Source organism: Halichoerus grypus, chromosome 11, assembly GCF_964656455.1.
Source record: "Halichoerus grypus chromosome 11, mHalGry1.hap1.1, whole genome shotgun sequence".
In the NCBI taxonomy this organism is placed as follows: Eukaryota; Metazoa; Chordata; class Mammalia; order Carnivora; family Phocidae; genus Halichoerus; species Halichoerus grypus.
Genome location: NC_135722.1, coordinates 57,144,358 through 57,162,009, shown reverse-complemented (window position 1 = coordinate 57,162,009; position 17,652 = coordinate 57,144,358). Strand labels below are relative to the sequence as shown.

General features: G+C 45.6%; 1 protein-coding gene across 2 annotated transcripts in view; it reads left to right on the top strand.

Moving 5' to 3' along the window:
- Positions 1-17,652, top strand: part of TENM4 (teneurin transmembrane protein 4) — a 2,958,785-nt gene that overhangs the window by 2,919,197 nt on the left and 21,936 nt on the right. For both annotated transcript variants that reach the window (XM_078058602.1, XM_078058603.1), the window contains 2 exons: positions 412-1,289; positions 14,977-15,149. In XM_078058602.1, coding sequence (XP_077914728.1) covers positions 412-1,289; positions 14,977-15,149 — 1,051 coding nt within the window. The remainder of the gene's footprint in view (positions 1-411; positions 1,290-14,976; positions 15,150-17,652) is intronic.

Below are 17,652 nucleotides of genomic sequence, written 5' to 3'. Positions count from 1 at the left end.
TGCACTATTGTCAGTCCTGTTGTACAGAAGTGAATACCGAGGCTCAGAGAGGCAAAGTAACTTGCCAAAGGTCATAATGGTGGGGCTAGGATCTGAACCTGGGCCCATCTGACACCCAAGTCTATCTCCTCTTTACTTTTTTTGTTTCTTTGCCTATTTTTTTTTCCTTTTTATTCCTTTCTTCATGTTTTGTGAGTCTAATGGAGATCATGAGGTGTCTCAGTGACAGCTATTGCATGTTTCACTCTGATCAGGGGGCTGACACCCATTGCCGATGACAGGCCGCCATGAGATCAGGCAGGACAGCGTGTGAAGGCACTCGAGACATTCTTACAAGCTATACAGGCTGGGGGAGGATTCGTGGTGGGCACCCTGCCAGGCATCTGAGTTATCGGTTGTCTCCATTGGCAGGTTCGCCTGGAGTGGCCCACAGACTTAGCCATCAACCCAATGGACAACTCCCTCTACGTCCTTGACAACAATGTGGTCCTGCAGATCTCTGAAAACCACCAGGTGCGCATCGTTGCTGGGAGACCCATGCACTGCCAGGTCCCCGGCATCGACCACTTCCTACTGAGCAAGGTGGCCATCCACGCAACCCTGGAGTCAGCTGCCGCCTTGGCTGTCTCACACAATGGGGTCCTGTACATTGCCGAGACCGACGAGAAGAAGACCAACCGCATCAGGCAGGTCACCACCAGCGGAGAGATCTCCCTGGTTGCAGGGGCCCCCAGTGGCTGTGACTGTAAAAACGATGCCAACTGTGACTGTTTCTCGGGAGACGCCGGCTATGCCAAGGATGCAAAGCTGAATACGCCATCTTCCTTGGCTGTGTGTGCCAACGGGGAGCTCTACGTGGCTGACCTGGGGAATATCCGAATTCGGTTTATCAGGAAGAACAAGCCCTTCCTCAACACCCAGAACATGTATGAGCTGTCCTCGCCCATTGACCAGGAGCTCTACCTGTTTGATACCAGTGGAAAGCATCTGTACACCCAAAGTCTGCCCACGGGCGATTACCTGTACAACTTCACCTACACGGGGGGTGGCGATGTCACACTCATCACTGACAACAACGGCAACATGGTGAACGTCCGCCGGGACTCTACCGGGATGCCCCTCTGGCTGGTGGTCCCAGATGGCCAAGTGTACTGGGTGACCATGGGCACCAACAGCGCACTCAAGAGCGTGACCACACAAGGACATGAGTTGGCCATGATGACATACCATGGCAACTCTGGCCTTCTGGCAACCAAAAGCAATGAAAATGGATGGACAACATTTTATGAGTAAGTATCACCACAAGGGCATCTGACGGTTTTGTTTCATGAGATGTATTGTACGATTAGAGGTGAGTTGGTGGAGTGTTAATTTTTGGATAGATTTCATTTTAGCTCAGAATTTGGGATGCAAACCGTTACCCACAATGTGTTCTGCATGTTCATATCACAGCAATTGCTCCTAGGAAGGAATATGATGTAGTGGAAAGGGCATGAGCTTTGGCATTAGGAGACTTGGGCTTGCATGTCTCTAGGCCTCCATTGCCTCATCTGTACAATGGAAGTACCTCCCCAACATCCCACAGGGAGGGAATGGAGATGAAACGTACTTGACAGAGTGCTAGCATCTTCGGATGACCACTTCCAGAAACAATGGCAAGTTCCATGTAGATGAATTGCCCACCTAATCGAAGCTTACATCTTCAAGTTTCAAAACTTTTATTTTTTTTCATTTTAACCATTTTGGGTGGAACTTAAATGCTTTCCGTGCCTCCCTTCTCAAACCCATTATAGAGACATAATGAAACCTTTCTCTTTATGAGTCAAGATCATTAATAAGGAACAATCGCAATTGCATATTACACCGGAAGGGAGGACCTGGGGCTACAGAACCTGCCCAGAAAGGGTTGTAAACTGTCCTTTGATCAGCTCCAGCGTGGCAGGGTATCATTTTACTGCTTCCTCCCTCCGCGTGGCGCTATGTGTTTCAGTCGTGGCACCCACCATGAGGAGCTCACTTCCCTTCCCCTCATCCAAGGTAGGGCTTCTTGAGGGGTGTGGTCAGAAAAGCAGAAGTTTGGCTCATTCCAGTCCTAGCCAGAATCAAAGGCGTGTGTACCTGAGCTCTTTCTCTAGGAGCTATTGTAATGAATGGACTTTGTACCTTCTCTTTTTGCATTTTTTAAGATTTTTTTTCAAGGTCTTAGCCATGTTCCAAACAACTGAGACTATTGAATATGTGACCAGTAGGTAGGTATGCAGGAGGTGGGGAAGGAAGTAGCCTTTTGAGCACCAGAGATGGGCTAGGAATCACATTATTGCCTTTAATCCTCATAAGAGCTCTGGAAGACGAGTGATAGTGTCCGTTCTACAGAAATAGAAACTGAGGCTCAGAGATGCTCTCTGTTACATAGGGAGAACGCAGCAGAACCGGGATCACAACCTAAGTCTGTCTGATGCCAGAGCTCCCACTCTGTCAGCTCCGCCCTGCTGCCTCCTGCTGAGTTTGTTAATCCCAAATGAACTTAAATCCTTGAACTGTAAATTTTTCTCAAGCTTGATCAAGCTTCAGTTTCTCATAGTCCTGGAATCCAAAGGCAAAAGATCTGTAATAGATTTTTAAATACAATTTGCACCAAAAAAAAAAAAAAGTCACAGCAATTTATACAAAGTTCACTGGCTAAATTCCTGTCACCAAACAAGGGCCTTGTTAATTACAAAGAAAGACAAAGATCCAGGAAAACAGCAATTATCTTGATTAACTCATTGAAATGGAAATACACTCAATAATTCAATTTTCCTCCATTGCCCAATGGAAATCTCTTATACGTTACTTAGCCAATACAGGGGTTTCTTTGTCAGAGCAAGTCCGCACACTCAATTAGTTCCCAAGGTCACTCCTTCAAATCCCAAACTGAATGCTTACATATCACCGCAACCGTTGTTCCCAACCAACCCTGAAATCTAAAACCATTTCCTATACCTCCACCAGAAAGGATCCCATTCCCTGCTCCCTGTCTTCCTCGATGAAATATATAGTCATAGTAGTTTTATGAAGAAGAGAAAGGTAGTGTATAATCACTTTTTAGAAAATGGCATTTGGAATTCCAAAGAATGCCCTGAGAATGGAAGATAAAAGCCCTAAAGAGAAACTTATTTATCTTGACATCCTACTGTGTGCCAAGATCTTTCCAATTTCATCTTCACGGCAACCTCAGACCAGAGAAATTACCATCCACAGTTTTTACAGATGAACAAACTGAGGCACAGAGAGATTAGGAACCAGTCTAAAATTACACAGTGATACATCGCAGGGCCAGAACACAAATCCGTGTTCTTTCACGGACACTGAGGAGGTTCTCCTAAGTTTTCTGTGACTTCTCTGTATGGTAGGGAGAAAAATAGTATCTATTTCATAGGGATAGTCTGAGGTTAAAAATGTCAATGAGCTAAACCATGGAAAACGCAATGTCTTACTCATCAGCAGTTCGAAAGTGGTAACTGCTGCCGTCATCATCATCATCCTCCTCCTCCTCGTCACTGCAAGCAATATGAGTGGATGTACCAGTAATTGCAGAAATATTGTTTGGGCATGAGAGGTAGTACCCAGGAGCAACAGCAAGTAAACTAGTCAAAGGAGCAAACAAGAGTTATAATTAAAGTAGGTAGGAATTAGAACTTATGCCAGAGGAGCAGAATCAAATGTCAAGTCTGAGGGATCAAGGTAAGAACTAGGAAAGGAGTCAGGTCCCTGAGAATATCCAGACTGGGCTGGCAAAAGGCATGCAGAGTGGGTCAAGGAAAAATGGTTCAGCTCAGACTGTGAACAAAGCCAGGGTACAAGATAGCTATTTTCACTGAATGTTAGCCATGTGACTCAGGGGCTGGCTGCCTGGTTTCCAGACCTAGGTTTCAACCAGACAGAAATCAAGCTTCCCCTACTCTATTTCATGGCCATTATGAGGATCAACAAACTAAATAAATACACAAGGTAAAAAAACTTGCAAACTGTGAAGCTCCCAGGAAGTAAGGATGCAGTATTATCATTATTGTGGTGTTTCTTTTTTCTTTTTCTTTTTCTTTTTTTTTTTTTTTTAAGTAGGTTCCACACCCAGCACAGAGCCCAACACGGGGCCTGAACTCATTACCCTGAGATCAAGACCTGAGCTGAGATCCAGAGTTGGACGCTTAACTGACTGAGCCACCCAGGCGCCCCATTACTGTGGTGTTTCTTAGCATAGATTTTGACAGATTCTGCCAAAGCACCATTGCTCTAGTGAATTTTCTACTGTTAGCTCCATGAGGCAGTTTAGTGGATTCCAATCCAAATGCTCTAATATTAAAAAAAAAAAAAATCAGCCCAGGCTTGTGGGTAACATGGGCTGTTACCGAAACAAGTTTTAAGTTGGCTTTATTGATCCTTTTAACAGATTAAATAATTCATCTAACATAAACATCACACACTGCAGAGCAACTTGACTTAGAGAGTTCACAGTTCTGGGGAATGAAGCTTACCTTCCTCCCCTCAGCCCACAGGTCTGCTGGCAGAAAACCTCAAAGGACTCTGTAATGCAATCCTCATTTCCAGTGTGTGGCATCATTAATTTCAGACGTGGGCTCCTGGCCAGATGGCATTCAGTGGCTAAGAAAATGGCCTGGTGAGCATGACGCAGGTTCCAAAATTCGCTTGCTGGGTGGGCATGAGCAGCTGGCTTCCCTGAGTTTCATAGGGGTAAGTGGCTCTGGCATCCCATGGTGCCCTGTGGGTTCTGTCATAGTTCTGCTCACACTAAATACTGTGAGACCCTAACTAACTGACCTCTGTCTCAAGCTCAGGGCTTGCCACCTCATAGGTGCTCAGTAAATATCTTATGTATTTATGTATAAATGTAAAATTATGTATAAATGTAAATACAGGGAAGGGAAATAAAGAAGGGAGGAAAAACATGCTGTAGTGAGAAGAGTATCAAATCCCAGCTCCAGCATTATCAGTGCATCCAGCAGGACACGGAATTCAACTCAGATGCTTCAAATAAAGACACTTGGCTTTGGGGTTTTGCTGGAGGATGTAAGAGCTAGAAAGTGCGTCATTCCCAAACCTACAGTAGGAATAAGCTAGACAAATGGCAGATTCTTGAGTTTTCCCTAAACTCCTTCTCTGAGGTCACAGGGCAGCCACCTAACCAAATCCAAGGGGGGAAACTCCTGAGGAGAAAGACAAGATGTGAGCATTAGCTTCCTGGGGGTCAACGCAGCTGGTTGGAAGGGTTCGGCTAGGGTGGCTGGCGAATTTATGAAGGCCAAGTGTGTACTGGCGAGAGAGTATGAAGCCATTAGACGCTGCAGAAACTGAGTGGGAGAGCGCACATCCTCTTCATAACTTCTCTCCACAGCCCGACCGGGGACTCTCAGAAAAGAGTAGGGAAAGATGTAAGAAAGCGAGTACTGTGGTAGACTTGGGGGAGGAGCACAAATATCTGCCTGCTGGACCCAGACCCGACTCACCTTATTTCCCATATGGAACAAAAGCCTTAATCTGTGGAGAGAAGGGCAACTAACGCTGCCCTCCTCAGGTACTGGTGGAGACCCACTGCCACTGAATGCGGGAAGAGAAAAAAATTCTAGCCTCTGTTAGGAAGGGAGAGGGATATGTAATGGGCCCAGAATTACAGCAGAAAGAGGGGCAGGAGGACTGAAGAGGCCACACTCTGTTTGTTTGGGTTTTTTTTTAGATTTTATTCATTTATTTGACAGAGAGAGGGAACACAAGTAGGGGGAGGGGGAGTGGGAGAAGCAGGCTTCCCACCAAGCAGGGAGCCGGATGCGGGGCTCGATCCCAGCACCCTGGGATCATGACCTGAGCCAAAGGCAGGTGCTTAACGACTGAGCCACCCAGGCGCCCCAAGGCCACACTCATGAGACTCAGGGACACACGGATACATAAGACTGCAGCTTACTCGGAACCACGGAGAACTCTCTAGCTCACCACCCGCTGCCAGTTAGCTAAAGAGCCAAACACAACAACGGAAAGCAGAATACTACTGTGAAAGAGATAAAAGAAGGACGAGAGCCTGGAAAGGGACCCTCCCTGAGGCACAGCACAAACAGGGGACCTAAAGCTTAGGATGGAGTCGACACTGAGAAAAAAAAAACTCCTCTGACAAACCAGTTGAGCTCCCTAAACACAAGGTTTTGCTAGAGGAACTTAAATCCTATAATGCAGTAATGTTAGCCAAAGAAACATCAAACTTCAAGGCTAGCCCAGATCCTAAATTAACTCATACCCCTTCACTAAAGTCCTAGCAGAAGGAAACTCAAACCCATTTCCACACATAAAACCTGTTACTTCATTCTCTGGTGTGCTACACAAGATATTCAACTGAACATATAAAAAGGCTTAAAAAAGCAACACACTCCCAAGAGACGAAGGAATCATCAGAACCATACTTAGATATGACACAGATATTGAAACTATCTTTCAGGGGACTTAAAATAACTGTAATTATGCTAAAAGCTCTAATGGAAAAGGTGAACAATATGAAAGATCAGATGGATAATTTCAGTAGAGAAATGGAAACTGTAAGAAAAAATCAAATGGAAATCTAGGAATGAAAACCCTGTACCCCTGAAACAAATAATACATTACATGTTAATAAAAAAAAAATTTTGGGGGGGCGCCTGGGTTGGCTCAGTCATTAAGCATCTGCCTTCAGCTCAGGTCATGATCCCAGGATCCTGGGATCGAGCCCCGCATCGGGCTCCCTGCTCTGCGGGAAGCCTGCTTCTCCCTCTCCCACTCCCCCTGCTTGTGTTCCCTCTCTCGCTGTGTCTCTCTGTCAAATAAATAAAATATTTTTAAAAAAAAAAATTTTTTTTTAAAGAAAAGAAAACCAGGGGCGCCTGGGTGGCTCAGTCATTAAGCGTCTGCCTTCGGCTCAGGTCATGATCCCAGCATCCTGGGATCGAGCCCCACATTGGGCTCCCTGTTCCGCGGGAAGCCTGCTTCTCCCTCTCCCACTCCCCCTGCTTGTGTTCCTGCTCTCGCTATCTCTCTCTCTGTCAAATAAAGAAATAAAATCTTTTAAAAAAAAAAAAGAAAGAAAGAAAAGAAAACCAGTTACAGAAATGAAGAATGCCTTTGATGGGCTTATCAGTAGACTGACACAGCTGAAGAAAGAAGATGGGTCAATAGAAACTACCCAAACTGAAATACAAAGAGAAAAAAGTAGTGAAAAAAAATACAAAACTTGGGCATCCCAGAGTTAGGAGGCAATATCATCTGGTCTAATGCGAATGCACAGATCTTCCTTGATTTAAAATGGGATTACATCCTGACAAACCTATTATGAGTTGAAAACATTCCAAGTCAAAAATGCATTTTATACACCTAACCTACCAAACATCCTTAGCCCAGCCTACCTTAAATGTGCTTAGAACACTTACATTAGCCTACAGTTGGACAAAAGTATCTAATACAAAGCCTATTTTATAATAAAGTGTTGGATATCTCATGTAATTTATCAAATACTGTACTGAAAGTGAAAAAGAGAATGGGCATATGGGTACAGAATGCTTGTCAATGTATTGGTTGTTTACCCTCAAGATTCAGGTGGCTGACTAGGAGCTACAGCTCGCTGCTACTGCCCAGCATCATGAGAGTCTTACCACATATCGCTAGCCTGGGAGAAGATCAAAATTCAAAGTATGAAAAAATAAAAATAAAATAAAAGGCCAAAATAGTTTACTCTTTAAAAAAAAAAAGTTCAAAGTATGGTTTCTCCTGAGTTCATATCACTTTTGCAGCATCATAAAGTCAAAAAATCATAACTCAAACCATCGTAAGTCAGGCACCACCTATAATTCAAATTCTAAGAGAAGAGAAAAAGAACATGGCAGAAGAAATATTTGGAGAAACAATGGTCAAGAATTATCCATAAGGAATGATGGACAACAAATCACAGACCCAATTTCAGAAAACACCAAGGAGAGTACACACATGCTCGCATGCACACACACACGCACGCACATATATCTTATGCATATATTCAAAATACAAAAGAAAAAGAGAAAATCTTGAAAGCAGATGAAGGGGGGGCATTTTAGAGGAACAAAGGTAAGAATTACAGTAGACTTCTCATCAGAAACCATGCAAGCTGGAAGACAGAAATGTTGAAAGGGAAAAAACGGAAAAACAAAAAACAAAAAACAAAAAAACCCTGTCAACCCAGAATTCTATACCCAGGAAAAATACCTTTCCCATAAAGAAATGTTATAGAGGTAGAGGCAGGGATAAGGGAACCAATAAAGAATGGTGAGGCACCCAGGCACTAAAAACAGTGAACAACCATGACCATCCCTGAGGCTTAAGGGCAAGGTGGGGCCACAATAGATATTGTTACTGAGGCGCCCGGTGGGAGCCATAACCAGGAAGAAGAAGCTATCTCATAGAAACTATAATCTTGGACACATGCAGCCACTATTAGAAATATGGCACCGCAGGAGACAGGGACTAAGGAAAACTTCTCCTCCTGACCTCCAGTCTCTTGCCAGTGCCTCCCATTGACTGAATCCAACCAAAAGCAAGCCAGAAGGGGGGCCCCAGTGCTGTGGTCTGTGGGGGTCAGCTCCTGTGGGCCCAGAGAAAAGCAGAGAATGGACCTGAGGGGAGAAAGAATAACCAGCACACTGTCTAGCTCTGTGATGTTGTACACATGAGTGGCAGAGACCAGACTGAATCGCCGACCTCCCTGAATCCTTTCCGCCAGATGCCCTACTTCAAGTACAACATCAGCAAGAGATAAGACCTACAATGGTAGGGTGGGCCAGATCTTAGAAATCCCAAAGGCTAGAATTCATTGGCAGGACATAATTCTGTAGGAAATAGGCAGCAGGTATAAATGTCCGTTGCAGAATCCAAAACGTACCCGGCTCTGGTACAGTTTTGGAGATGACAGTGTAGTAATGCCATCTGTTTTAGGGACCTGAGGCCAAGGGAACTTTCGTGTGCATGGGCTGTGAACCAACCCTATTTATTCACAGAGTATATGGTATCCAATTCCTCTCATTGACAATAATGGTGGCATTTGAAACAGTCATAGATGAAACGCAAAAGTCACTTCTTTATTTTCCAACTAAAAAAATCCCAATCAGCAAAAGTTAGTAGCGGAGAGGCAATTTGGCATTTTCCTCACCAGCTGCAACATAGTAAGTGGCTTGAGATGTGAAATATTGAGTGTGAAGAAGAAAGCCTTGCAATGTGTGTGAAGATACCTTTTAGCGATCCTCTTCTGAGAGCCAAGTTCACAGCAACTATATGAATATTTTATGTGTTTTCTTTCCCCATTCTCCAAAGATGCTCCAGGAAAATGGAGTGAAGAAAAATCCATGGAAAGAAATAATGAAAAGCCAATCATCTGGCCATCTTGATCATGCCCCCCAGATGGAGGGTTGGCATCACTACAAAGTCAGTTGCCGTGGTATCAAAGCAAAGCACCTCAAAGAGAAAACTATTGGTTTTTTGACCCATTTGAGGATTCCAGACAATTTTTTTCTTTAACATAGTGATGAACACAAAAGTTTTTCCCTGAAACTCCATCACTCTTAGGGGAAGCTTGATGAAAGCACACAGACTTTAAGGTCAGACAGATTTTGAATCTATATTCCTAAACGAGCCATGTGATCTTTGGCAAGTTATGTATCCTTTCTGAGCCTCAGCTTCACCAATTGTGAAATGACAGTAATAATGCCCACCTCAAAAGACAGTGATGAGCATGGTGCTTGGTACCTAAAAGGATATGAATATTCGTGAGCTTTCCCTTCCCCACACAGAAGGGGGGAGGTGAAAGGGGTGAAATTCTTAGTTTTTCTCAATCCATATCTTGAAAAAACAGTAATAAAATCTACTGTTTATTTACTTATTTATTCATTCATCTAAGAAATATGTATTGAGATGTATCTTTTATATTCTGGGTACTCTTCTAGGCATGAGAACACAGACAAGGTCTCTATTCTCATGGAGCTTATATTATAGTAGGAAGAGACAGATAACAGACCAATAAACATGTAAATAAGATAATATGTATAATGAAGACAAAAAGATAATGTGACCAAGATGGGAGGACCTATCTATTTCAGGGAAGGCCTCACCGAAGTGATAACATTTGAGCTGAAATATGAGTAATGAAAGGAGCTAGCCACACCAGGATTGGAGGGAAGAGCATTCTTAGCAAAAAGAACAGTTAAGTGTGAGCACCCTAAGCCTGGCTTGAGCTTGGTGTGTTTGGAGAACAGAAGCAGATGTAGTGGAACACAGGAAGGATAGAGGGGTAGGGTTCAAAGTGAAATCGGAAAGAGAGGCAGGAAGGAGCAGGTCCTTCGGCCAACATTCATTCACATTACTGAGCATCTACTATATGCCAGGCACTCTTCTAAGTTCTGGGATACACCAGTGACCAAAGGCCCTTCTATCAGGGAGTTGACATTCTAGGGAAGGTAGTCTCATGGGGTCCTGCAGGCCCTGGTTTAAAAAAAAAAAATTGCATTTCACTTTAAATAGGTTACCTTGTTTGAACTTCACAGTATCTAAGATAGGTGTCACAATCTTCATTTTATAGAGAAGAAAACAGAGGCTCCCAGAGGTTATGGTATATGACCTGCCTAAAATCATATCATGTGTGATGTGATGGGGTTGATGGTCGTGGGAAAGCAGAACTGAGTACCCATCCTCCTCGGGTTGCTGTGCTGGCCAGGGGAGAGCCTGTAGTCGAAGCCCAGAACGTCTGGCTCCGAAGATGCCATATCAACATGTTCCTTCCTCTTGGTTAGAAAGAAAGAAATTTGCCAGTACTTCAAGTCAAGCCAAAACAGACACAAGTAAGCCATTGTCCGGAAGTCACCGGATCAGGGGGCCAGGGCTTGAGGCTGCCACTTGGAATCCAGAGAGGGCTGCGAACTGTCCCACCTCACTGGGTGGCACCAGGCTTCTTTCTCTCAGCAGGAACAGAAAGGGCTCCACAGAGGGGGTAGGGGGCACAGGTGTCCAGGGCCCACAGGATGGGCAGCCCCAGTTCCTCCCCGCAGAGAAGAAGCAGCAGTGTTCCGATGGAGTAATCACAAGTATGGATCAGGCTGCAGAGAGATCCGGTGGCGTTTCCCAAGCTCTAGAAGGCACTGAAATGAATGAATAAGAGACAAGAAAATTCTATAAATTGGCTGTTCTATTTGATGTTCATTTAATTAAGACATTCAGTCCCTCTAATGGAAAATGTGAGGAGTGGAAATTACTGTTTTTCGGCCATCTCGTATAAAATGAAAACCAGATCTTGAAGGCATGAGGCTTTTCATTGTATCTTCTTCAAGCTCAATTTAATTATGTATTACAGGCCACCTTCAATAATAATTACAATTGTCTGCCTGTATGCAAAGGCTCTTTCTGTCTTGGAGACCAAAGCTCTGGGGAGATGCCTACAGAGATTGGTGAAGGATCATTTAGTGAAAGCAGTTGTTTCTGTATTTGCGCATTCAGCAGATAAATATCATGTACCTACTGTGCGTCAAGCCTCTGTCAAGTCCTGCAGGAGACAGTGTTTGAATGAATCCCGGTCTCCCCTTCCCAACAGAGCAGCAGAGGGGCCTCGCATAGCCAATCATGCATTCCTTTATTTGTTCAAATAGCGTTCCCTGCCCGTCTTCTCCCTGCCAGTCCCAGGGCTGGGGAAGAAGAGATGAACCGAGAGCCAGTCCTCCAGGGTCCCGTTGCTGGCAGGTGGTAGATTCCAGATTCCCAGCCTGCCTGACTCCACAGTCCTGTCCTGACTCAAGCACGCCCAGGCCGAAGCAGGCGACAGCTTGTACATGAGCTGTTACAATGCAGGGGACCCATTCTGTGAGGCAGCTGCGCCAGAGTATCACCAGGAGAAGGGACAAGAGAGAGACCAGGGAAGGCTTTACAAGGTGGCATTTGAGTAAGGCCATAGTAAAGTAGGATTGAAGTGACATCTGCCCTCTAATCTGGGATCTCCCTATCAATTCTTATCAGTAAGACTCTAAAACTCCTTTTTAAGTATCTCGCATGGCATAATGAAATCTTTTGTATCTGGTTAGATCAGGAAATTACATAGTCTAAGTAAAGAGTATGTATGTGGTTAACAAGTGTTCAGAGAGCCAGACTAGAACAACATATACCCATCCCATGAAACTGTTGAACTGAAATGGATCTTCCATTTTCATTCATTCATTAAGATGGCTCGGGATCTGACAGGACTCAGCCTACTCACAGACCACAGATGTAGCTAAGATGACCAGAGCAGAGCCAGTTTGGGGGTCTTGATTTGGGGCTCAGAAATTTGGGGTACCCTAGTAATATTTACTGAAAAGGCCTGGAGATTGATGTTGGCAGATGTCCTATAAGTGAGACTCTTCCATAAATGCCAGTAATTTATTTTTTTTCTTTGGGAGAGAGAGAGAGCGAGCACATGTGAGCCAAGGGGGAAGAAGAGGGAGAGGGAGAGAGAGAATCTTAAGCAGACTCTACACCTGGCACAGAGCCTGATGCGGGGCTCCATCTCACGTCCCTGAGATCATGACCTGAGCCGAAATCAAGAGTTGGACATTTAACCAACTGAGCCACCCAGGCACTCCATAAATGCCAGTAATTTAGAAGGGCCACTTCCCCAAGATGGCCTTGTTCATGAGCTCTCTGTATGTGGCATTATTTGGGTGGTCACTTTTCTGATTATGAAAATAATTCATGTTCATTATTTAAAAATCTTGGGAATATAAAATATCACCTGTAATTCCACCTCCCAGAGATAACCACTCTAAACATTTTTGTGAAATCCCTTCCTATTCAAATTTCCAGCCGCCATAAGGAGTTGAAAAGAATACCATCTCCCCTAGAGTTAAAGGAAGCAGAGCTCTGAGAGCATCTCCAGAACAGAGAGGCTTTAGGACAAACCTTCCAGATCTTTATCCTAAGACCCACCCTCCTTCCTAGCAGCAGTCTCACAGAATCACCTCCTCACCCAGCTCTGAGGGGCACCCTGCACCTGTGACCCTCCGGTCCAGGTTTTAAGCCACATCGTCACCCTCCCTGATGCCAGACTGACGATTTCTTACAAGAACCTAACTCAGTGCTAAGGAAGAAATGAGAATTCATGACAAGAAGCAGGTTTCCAAAGCCCCTAAGGTGCCTGTAGGAGAGTCAGAAGGACTGATACAGCCCACACCCTTGCCCCGCCAAGCCCAAGCCCAAGGTATATGGTAGAGATCCCTGTGCTACTTGCCATGTGGGAAAGGCTTCCGTCCCCCTTCCTCACACCTCAGCTGATCCCAGAGTTGGTCTTCGGTCAAGGACTGGGGTGAGTCATTCAAAAGACCTTTAACCAGCACTCCATCTGTGGCCGACTGTGCCAGGGTAAAGAGTGCCTCGGTCAGTCCCAGGCACAGGGACAGAAAGAGTTGGCAGAAGGCAGAATCCCTGCAGCACCCACATCTGACCTTGGGCAGAAAACTGCTCAGCCAAGGCCTGCCTGGTCTCACCTCCCAAGTCTCACCTGAAGCCGTAGAAGCCGCAGCGCCAGGGGTCCCAGCGGGAAGCCAGGCGCAGCTGAAGGACCACGGGAAGAGCCAGGACAGCGCTAAACACTCGGGCCTTTCATTTCGCCATACCGAAATCCCTCGGGGCCCAGAAGCGGCTGTAGTAAGGGCAAAGCAGGGGGAAATGTCCAGTAGGGAGACCCGGAGGCCATGGGGGAGACCTACAACAGAAGCCGTGTGCCAGCTTGAGCATGAGCAGAAGTCAGAAATACTGACATCTGGATGAAGACCTCTTTTCCCATTCACACACAAGGGCGAAAAGGCTATTAAACCTACCTTTTTATACTCCAGCCTCCCGCAATTACAAATTGTAACTGAAGTGCTAACAGCCTATTGCCTGCCACCTCTTGACCACTCTGCCGTGCAGAGAGCCCACGCAGCAGACGCTTGCAAACGGACAGCACGGAAATGCTGGGCGAGGGCAGGGAAACAAGTGGGAGCCTGGAAGCCGATAGATCTGGGTTTGAATTTTGACTCCACCACACTTACTAATTGTGGGACCTTGAGCAGGTGACTTCACTTCTCTGAGCCTCCTCCAAAAAGGAGATCGTTTATACCTTTTAGACAAGTTGCAAGGAGTAAGCGAAAGAAGGTACGAGAAGCGCTGTGCTGTAGCACTGTAGGGGCTCAGTAACAGTAGGCATTTCTTTTATTATTCTCGGGAATGGCAAAGAGAATAAAGATTCAGTTGTCATGCTTCAGAAAGCCCACACCAGAGCAGAGCTGTGAGTTGTGACGACTGCAGATACGTAACTGCTTGGTGCTGGCTGTGAAATCGAGGTGGGGAGGGGTTGCAAGATCCCATCCGTTTAGCCTCCTTATGTGGCAGCAGGATCCTGGTTTGGATTCAGAGCCCCCTTTCCCCAGGGTCTATAGCTTTGTAGGAAGCCCCATCTCTTGTGCTGTTCAGGAACAACCTGTATACGGGCCGTCGGGTTTTGAGAGGGTATTCAAGCCTCAGGTTTGGCCCCCTCACCTCTGGGAGTTCCCCAGCTCTGAGACCCCGGGTCAGCGGTCTCCGATGGCCCCCATCATCTTCCCCCTGCATGGGTGGCTACTAGTTTGTAGCTACAGGCCACTCCTACATGTTCCCCACAGTAATCCTGAGAGGTAGGCAGGCCAGGGGTCATCATCCCCACTTTATGGAATTAGCAAAGGAAGACTCAGAGAGGTAAGTCATTTGCCTTACCTCTAGTCAGATAGCAGCAGGTGGAGTCACTTCCTGAAAAACCGTGTGCAAGGAGATGGAGGAGAAATGACAGCGTATCTAATCAGAAAGAAAAGCAGAACATACCCAACTGTGGCACGGGGTAGAACATACCAAGTTCCAGCAATAGCACCATTATATTTCTGTTACTCAGAGCCACCCCTTGGTTTTCAGGTACGACAGCTTTGGCCGCCTGACAAATGTGACCTTCCCTACTGGCCAGGTGAGCAGTTTCCGAAGTGATACAGACAGCTCAGTGCATGTCCAGGTAGAGACGTCCAGCAAGGATGATGTCACCATAACCACCAACCTGTCTGCTTCGGGTGCCTTCTATACACTGTTGCAAGGTAAGCCAGGTGGGGGGCTCGGGGACTTCGAGGCAGAGGGCTGAAGGGACCCCTTTGGAAGAGGATGATGTGAGAAATAAGCTGCTACTAGAGCCACCCAAGAACAGGAAAGCGTCACAACTGGTTTCTCTCTGCATTGCCATCTAATTGTGCCGAACACACCAGCCCGAGTCCTGTACATTCTCTCCCAGAAGCTTCAGAGTAATAGTCCATTGTCTCATCCCATTATCATCAGAACAAAGGGTGGAGAGTGCACTAGCTGCTAATCCAGGTGACCTCACTGTTCCGCCATTCTAATGGTTCCTACTCTCACCCTGCTGTGGGTGAGGACAAAGGCCAATAATAATTACACCTAATCATGAAAGGGATCTAGGCATGGAGAAGTCTGCTGAAGCTCAGGTGAGAACAGTTTGTTCTTCTCTAGAAGTGCCTTCTCTAGGATTCCATAGAGAAGAGACCCTTCTTCTCTGCACCCATCAAATAATCCCTGGTATGAGTTGACCTTTTAGCTTTTGGTAAATCACAGTGACAAAACCTTGCTGTGAACTAACCATCTGCCTCAATTGTCCTCAGGGGACATGGTGACCCAGAGTGGAGTTTGTAGCTTTGTTGGCACTAGTAAGCATGAAAAAGAAAAAAGGTATCCCTAGGGAAAGCCTTGTTTGATTTCTTTCCCCTGCCCCACCCTCCTGATGGCTTTTGGTACTCCCAAAAGCTTTGACACGAGTAGTAAAAAGAGCCTTGGGCTAGGAGTCAGGGGCCCAAATTCTATTCCTGACTCTGCCACCACATCATGGGGGTGGGGGCCCTCAATTTTCCCCTCGAGGAAGCGAAAGCAAGTTGAAGGCATGTTGAATGGTATGAGGCAAAGCAAGGAGCAGAAGCTCTGGACTGGACAGACCGGGGTCCCTATGCCTACTGTGTTGGTTCCTACCGGTGTGAATTGGGTAGAATCATTCTTCTCTGAGCCTCAGTCTCTGGGTCTGGGAAACGGGGCTGAATTAAGATACCTGCCTCATACCCGTTGCTCAGACGATCTCTTGACACACTGTACATAGGGTGACCACCACGGGCCAGACTCATAGTATTACTCAGTACTTGTTGGATTACTGAACTAAGTATTTCGTAACTGGCACTTTGGTTTACCATAAGAAAATAACTATATATTTTCACAACCAATTTTACTCCCAAACATAATCCTGTGCCTATAAAGAAGCTCAAAGAACAGTAGCCATTCTCAGAGAAAGAGAAATGATATCCTGCGGCTCCTTCCCCACCAGCACCGGTAGCGTAGGTTGGGACACACCCCAGGTATTTATGCTCTGACTGCGTTATTGCCAAAAGAAGGTACCAATTCCAAGCTAGCCAGGTTCTGCCTGGCCAAGGACAGCACGGCCCCTGCTGGCTCAGACACCCTGTCCTTCCTGGGGTTAAGAACTGTCTTATCCACCCCACACCTCTGAGCTGGCTTGCGGCATTTTTCTCAAAAGTTAGCGCAGCCTTTCATATATTTAGGCAACTTTTTTTAAATTCAAAAGTACCACATTTCCTCACTTTTAAAATGTACCATCGATTTAATAGCAACTTTTCAGCTTGGAGAGGAGGGGAGACACACTGCTCAAAATTCATACAAGGACTTAAGACACATTCCAATTTCAGAAACACTAAAGTGGGAAAAGGAAAAATGCCTCTCGGAATCCAGGAAGTGCAGTACCTGTGTTTCCTCTTTGGTGCCCCTGCCAAGCTCCCTTTCCTTTCATACCGGGCTTAGATGCTCCGTTTGGCAGCCACCTCAGTAGAGTCTTCGTAAAAAGCTCTTTCAGCTTCATCTTACGTCTGAACTATGGGAAGAAATAAGAAGCAGCTGCTAATGAGGGGCAGGCTTGGGGAGTCACAGCTCACATTAAATGGGGACCGTTTGAGACGGGCCTCTACAAGATACCATTCCATCCAAAGTCACCATTAATGGACATATGTGCATTCAGCAAGAAGCAGCTTTAAAAGATAAAATGACACAGGCTTTTTCGCCGTTCAAAGGAAGTAAAATACAGATTGCCAGTGAATAATGCATAGCAAGTTTAAGGCAGATCTTAGGATTCTGTGTGTGTGTGAGAGAATGAGTGGGAGAAGGATGGAGGGGGAAGGGAGTGGCAGAGGAAGTTCTCGCCCGGAAGGCTCAGGGAGGGTTTCCTACAAAACTATACCTTTTTTTTTTTTTTTTTTTTTTTGCTTAACATAGCCTGTAATAGATCTAGTCCAATCCAGCAAATGTTTACTGAGCACATACAATAATACGAGTGATAGCTAACATTTTGGAACACGTATTAAGTATAAAGTAGATTTTTAGTGTTTTACATTCATAGTCCTGTTTCAGCTTGCCACAACGCTATGAGGTATTATTAACATCTCCATTTTCCAAATGAAGACAGTAAGTCACTGAGAGGTTAGGTGGCTTGTCCAAAGACACACGCCTGGTAGGGTATTCAGACCCAGACAAAGAGGC